General features: G+C 48.9%; 1 protein-coding gene across 1 annotated transcript; it reads right to left on the reverse strand.

The window, feature by feature from the left end:
* Nucleotides 1–4,267: 4,267 nt before the first annotated feature.
* Nucleotides 4,268–5,794, reverse strand: Sstr1 (somatostatin receptor 1). The gene has a single exon (XM_028782658.1). The coding sequence runs from the start codon at nt 5,452–5,454 to the stop codon at nt 4,279–4,281; it is 1,176 nt and encodes a 391-aa protein (XP_028638491.1). The 5' UTR covers nt 5,455–5,794; the 3' UTR covers nt 4,268–4,278.
* Nucleotides 5,795–6,585: the final 791 nt, after the last annotated feature.

Here is a 6,585-nt window from a genome sequence, read left to right on the forward strand (position 1 = left end):
ATCTCTCTTTGAGGGGAAACTCATCACCTGAGGACAGGAGAAAGGTTTATAGTTAGGAAGCCAAAATTTCTTGGTGTGAGTCTGATTGAGGAAGGAGTAGGAACTGGCTTAACGCTTTCCTGTTGCATGGGACCCAGGGCTAAGGAACAGGATTCAACTTCTGTGGTTTTCCTCTAGTACAAAGCAATTATAGAGAATATGAAATGTTTAGTAAGTGAGATTGACAGAAAAATAAGTAAATAAATACAAAAGATCTGAGACAGCCATTGGCAGAGGGAGACAAGAACAGACCAAGGTGATCCTGGAGGACATCCAGTGCCAGCTATCCTAGGTCCCCTCTAGCCACTGACCCAGGAGCTGCCATGGCAGGGTGCCAGGCTCCACATAGTCTGAGGCATCCACTGGACTGATGATCAGTGTGAGTGCCATAGGAACTCCAGGGGCTGCAACCCCCAGGAACCTGAAGTCCTGCTTCAGATGAGATGCAGGATGTCAGCTCTAGAGCAGCAAATGTCACCAAACTGCAGCCAGGAAGCATCCACATGAACAAAGGTGAAAGACCTGGAGGGCTGCTTTCCCAAAGGCTCACCTAGTCATATTTTCACTAGCATATGTAGAGCATCTCTGCAGAGTTTAGCGCCATTTTAGCAAGAATAAGAAAGAAAAGAGGTGCCAGCTGTAAAACTACCACCTTGAAAAAAGCAACTTTAAAAAACAGCCATTTAAATTATTAGCTCAACTGTCTCCTTTCTCCCAGTTTGAAAACTAGTTCGAATGGTTTCTGGAATGACATTTAGATTAGTTAAAACCAAATTAACAAATCACATGTACGGGAACTGGGCCTGAGGCCACAGTACTAAGAAAACAATACTACAAAATCTAAGTTGTAGACTTAACTTTGTGCTTGCTACCTTTCCATGACTTTGAGAAATAGTGAAAACGTAAACGTGCCGCTATCCTTAGTCATTGTGAGCCGATGGATGTGTATAACTATATGAAGCTGGGATTACAGGACACTTGTCACTTCCACCCACTGTCCCAGCAGGATCACTGCTCTCAGATGCTTGAGGAATACTGCTTTCATTCATTTTACTGTGAAAATAAAGCTGCTATAAATCACACACCTGCTCTAAAAAGAAACTACCCCCACCAAGTCGTGATGCCGCCTCCAGCGTGGAAATGGCCAAAACTGAGCAAGGCATAAAATGTGTCCTTCTCAAAACCTGTTGGTTTTTTTTTTCTATTTCTTTTCTCCACTACCCTTTCAACACTTTAAGGGATGGTTCTCCCTCCCATTGTTTTATCTCTAATTTAAAGCAGCAGTTACTTAGCTCTACAGCAAAATCTGAGGTCATAAATGAGGGCAGGCAGTAATTTAATCTGTGAAAAACAGAGGCATTGTCTGGTTAGTGCAGTGACAGCAAAGTATAACCTAGGTCATCGCTTCCTGTTCAGATTCATTCAAGAGTCTTTATTGCTTCCTTCTTTTGTTCCTCCTCCTCCTCAGCCTCCTCTTTACCCTCCTTCCTTCCTTGTCTAACACAAAGACACACAGACACACACACATACAGACACACACACACAGACACACACATAGACACACAGACACACACACACAGACACACAGACACACACACACAGACACACAGACACACACACACACATACAGAGACACACACACAGACACACACACACAGAGACACACACACACAGACACACACACACACAGAGACATAGACACACAGACACACAGACACACAGACACACACACACACACACACACACACACACACACACACACACGGCATGCACCTCAGGATTCCCATTTAAAAGAAAACAATTGAAAGGATAAAGCAATCTTGTAGAATTTAAAAGTTGATTTGAGATTTTCCTAAAAGCTTAGTGTGTCAAACACACCTATGCATTCAAACATTAAGATTCAAACGGAAGCCAAACAACTTGCAACAGCATAATATATCTGTTTATTCACTTACGATTACAGGTTAAGAGCACTACATTTTTATCCTGTTGAGATGGAGATGACAATGATGGAGATTTCAGTTTATAAAGTTCACTCTTCTTAAGGATTAAAAAATTCTATTTAACAGAAAAGAATATATATATATATATATATATATATATATATTATTCTTAGGAAAAGATCTAAACTTGCTCACATATGATCAAAAGCATATTTGTTCATTTATTTAAACAAAACACAAGAGACAGTTTAACTCTTGGTTACTGCTTTTAGGAGAGCATGGCATTCTTGAAGCAAATGTACACAAATCATCTTTTTCAATAGTGCATTCAACCATTGTATGTCAGGTCAGTGTGAACCTGAGAACCCCAGGTTCATTGTTCCAGGGCCACTGATATACACTGGCTTCCTTAAACAACCAAGCAAGATATCCTTTCAGTGGCCTCTATGTACAAACCAGCATACCCAAGAATACAGCAAATGCAAAGGAGTGAAGAAATGGGCCCTTGCCCTGCTTAGGTTTCCACTGTAGTCAGTAACTGCAGACATAATAATTTCACTTCCATTTCTCAACAGAAGTGACCACTTTCACTGGGTATATGTAAGAGTCACCTCTGCTGGGTTAGAAAAAGGCAGCAATATGTTCAGCAGTGAGTCTCTGACATATCTCAGATCTGGGTGTGAGTGCTACAGCTCAGGTCCCACTTGTCACTTTGTGGGTGTCCTTATAATTGTTCCATGGACTAACGACAGTTTGTCAAGATTGACAAATCTATCTTCGAATACATGTGTGTAAACACATATGATAGATACGTGACTTGTGCGTAGCAGCACATATATATACACACACATCACAGACCGTGTGATTTGTTCCCCTATGTTTCCTGGGATGCCAGGGATTCAGGCCTTTCTGCACTGAGAAAAGTTAACCCAAATTGTCATTTATTTATTTTAACGAGACAAAAACTACAGTAAAAATATGTTTTAAAATCTCCAAACTTCACTGGACACAAGTGAAGGAAACAAAAGCAGGAAGGATTGAGAAAAGGCAAGAGGAGCACAAGAGAGAGAGATACTTCTGAGGGGGTCTTGGGATGAGGAGAGAACTTTCTCCACCCCTGCTCCCTTCCCCGCTGCCACGCCCCCAGGATTCCCAAGAACAGCCCTGTTAGGCAAATACAGAAAAAGAAAAGTGGAACCACACTTTTTTTTCAACACCACACATAAATAAATAAATATGTTATACAAGAGATAACCTATTAGGCACCGCTTGAAGGCAGAAAACTTCGGGGACCAGACAAGCTAAGCAGCCCATCCAGCTTTGGTGGCAAAGGCTCCGCAGTTAATCTAGGAAGCAGGAGCTGGACTAGGAACTTAAACTGGAACAGGCAACCCAAACTTTTGTTACTTTAGGAGGACTCCGAGAGGAACTGCTTTGCATTTCAAGTCCACCCACCAGGGTGCCTAAGTTATTCACCAGCCGGGAGCTCCTCTAGCTGAGACTTTGGAGCCTAGTACTCCGGTCCTGGGCTCTGTGGGAGGGTGGCTTCTATGGTACCCACACCCACAACCCAGGAATCTTACAAACTTGCCCTTCAGCTTCTCTTAGCTCCTTTGTTGCTCAAGGAGGATGTGGGTGGGACTATACCAAGTCTGGCAATTTGGACACAGGACCTTTTCTTGAGCACCTAGCTCTGCTGTGGATGGAGTGGAACAGAGGAAGGGCCCAGGGGAAGATGTGCCTTCTCTGAGAGTAGAAAAGACCGGTTGGCTGGTTATCCTCGAGCTGGGCTTCCTTTACAGTAAGGCTGTGCGAAAGGAGAGCAGTGATTGGGGGCAGTCTGGTAGCCACTCTGAAAAGAGTCTGCCCCGGCTGACCTGCGCAGCGAAAGGGTTCAGCGCAATGTGGGGACTCAGCCCAAAGGAAACACGTGATGGTAACCCTGGCTCAGCTTAAAGAAGCAGACGTATCAGCTTGAGAGGGTAAGGGTCAAACTGAGTTGGGGACGTTAAGTTTGCGGTTTGTACTAGCAGAACTGGGAGGGAGGGGGGAGGTTACCGGGTTTGGAGAACTGAGTTGTTCAGAATACCAGACGGCCCAAAAGCATTCGCAGTCGATCCGCAAATCTCTCCCTTTTACTTTAGTCACATAGTTTTCCTAGGTCCAGCTAACCAGGCGCACTGCATCGCTGATATGCACTATTACCACAGCGCCCAGTGTCCCGTTATCATTCCCTCCCACCTGCTTCCCTGTTCTACCTTTCTGACCACTCTCCCCCTCCCGGCAGTGCCCGGCCTCAAAGCGTGCTGATCCTGGAAGCGCAGGTGCCATTACGGAAAACGCCTCCAGACTCCAGGTTCTCGGGCTGGAAGTCCTCCACGCTATAGGCTCGACTCTTCAGGGCAGTGGCGTAGTAGTCGACTGGCTCCTCCGCAGCGTTATCCATCCAGCTGAGGCACAGGATGCGCTGGAAAGAGCGCTTGAAGTTGTCCGACAGGAAGCCATAGAGGATGGGGTTGGCACAGCTGTTGGCATAGCCGAGGATGACAGACAACTGGCTCACGGTGGCGTCGTCTTGCTCGGCGAACACGTTGACCAGCTGTACCACGTAGAAAGGCATCCAGCAGATGACAAAAACCATCACCACCATCATCACCATTAGAGTGATCTTGCGCTCTGAACGCTTGCGCTGCTGCCAGCCGGCCTTGAGGGCCACCATGCGCATCTTGGCAATGATGAGCACGTAACACAGGCAGATGGCCCCGACAGGCAGCAGGAAGCCCATGAGAAATGTGTATAAGACGAAGCCCACCAACCAGCGCTGGGCGGGCTCGGGCATGAGCATGTTGCAGGCCACTGTGCCATCGCTGTTGGCTGCGGTGCGTGAGAAGACCACGATGGGCAAGATAACCAGGAGCGACAGCACCCACACGCCCAGGTTCACCACTTTGGCCACAGTGGGCCGACGGTAGCGCGCTGCCTTGATTGGGTGCACCACAGCCACATAGCGGTCCACACTAAGCACAGTCAGACAGTAGATGCTGGTGAACATGTTGACCGCATCCACGCTGAGTACCAGGCGGCAAAGTAGCGCGCCGAAGGGCCAGTGGCGCAACAGCGTGGAAGTGACCAGAAAGGGCACGCTGAGCATGAGCAGCTCATCAGCAATGGCCAGGTTTAGAATGTAGATGTTGGTTGCGGTCTTCATCTTGGCGTAGCGCAGGATCACATAGATGACCATGGAGTTCCCACACAGTCCCACCAAGCATACCACGGAGTAGATGAAAGAGATGAGAATGGCGCTACCCTGGCCCTCGCTTAAGGTCCCGTTCTGGGATGCGTTTCGTCCAGGCTCTTCCATGCCGTCCGCAGCGCCGGACCCCGGGGCCCTGCTGCAGGCTCCTTCCCCGCAGCTGCCTGGGCTGGGGCTTGGAGAAGAGGGGGGAGAGGAGGCGGTGCCATTGGGGAACATCCCAGCTGAAGTGGGCCGGTGCCGGCTGGGGCGCTCACCTTGCGCCCTTGCTGCCTGCGCCCTCCCTAGGCTCAGGGCTCCAAGCTCACTGCTCACCGCCGCCTGGCGCCTCCTGGCAGAGCGCAGCAGCTGTGGCGAGCGCGGCTCCTACTGAGGCCGCCCAGGAGCATCGCCCAGCGGCTGCTTGCTTGAGCACTGTCTCTTGCAGCTCTGGGGGGTCCTGGGAACACTGGAGCGTGGAGAGCAGAGGAGAGGCCAAGAGGCTATAGCCCAGCGCGGCACATCCATTAAGTGGAAAGGCTCTGGACTGCTGAATGATTAATAAGCAGCACCATCGCGTCAGCAGCTACGAAAAAGCGGGGGGGGGGGCATATAGGTGGTTTATTCCCCCACCGTCACCGCTCCCCCCACATTTTTAGTCCCCTCTGAGCTCAACTCAAAGATTGCTTCAGATTTCCCTCACAGAATCTTTAGTCATTCCTAGGACAGACCTGAGGAGTTTCTCTACCTTTCTAAAGGGTTAAGAATGCAGATTCTGTCCCATTCCACCCGACTCCTACTCTAAGTAAAGACTGAAGCAAACCCCAGACATACATGTCTGGAGTTCCTCTTCATTTCTTTCTGCTGCTGCTCTCTTCTGGTGATGGGGGCCACTCCACCTGTCCCTAGCCACTCTCCAGGACGGGACCCTAAACACCTACCTTGCTTCTTCTTTCCTGCTTGCCAGTTCTTCAGCCTTGCATGCACCTGGAGATTTCAGGCTTCCGATCCTCAAGTCTCCAGATGGCCCTTGCAAAGTGCTTATGAGGTCTGGCGGCGCTCTGACGTTCTTTGCGAGGTCCAACTCCCTTTGGGGCTGGCCACTGCACAAGTGCCCACGCAAACACCGAGCAGTGGAAACCAGACTTAAGCCAATAGCATTGTGAGCACGAAGGACCACAGTGGTGTGTTAAGGGATGCTGAGTTACAACATCCGTCGCCCTCCACTCTGCAGCAGGGAGTGTTCAGGGGAACTGAGTGAACCATTGCGATTCTCTAACAAAGCTTGCAGTTCCCTGAGCCCCCTCCACCTTCCCTAGGAAGATCAAGAGCCGAAATCAGGATGCGGGGCAGAGGGCTCAGGAGGAGGCT

Source organism: Grammomys surdaster, unplaced genomic scaffold (assembly GCF_004785775.1).
Source record: "Grammomys surdaster isolate TR1022 unplaced genomic scaffold, NIH_TR_1.0 98, whole genome shotgun sequence".
Lineage (NCBI taxonomy): Eukaryota > Metazoa > Chordata > Mammalia > Rodentia > Muridae > Grammomys > Grammomys surdaster.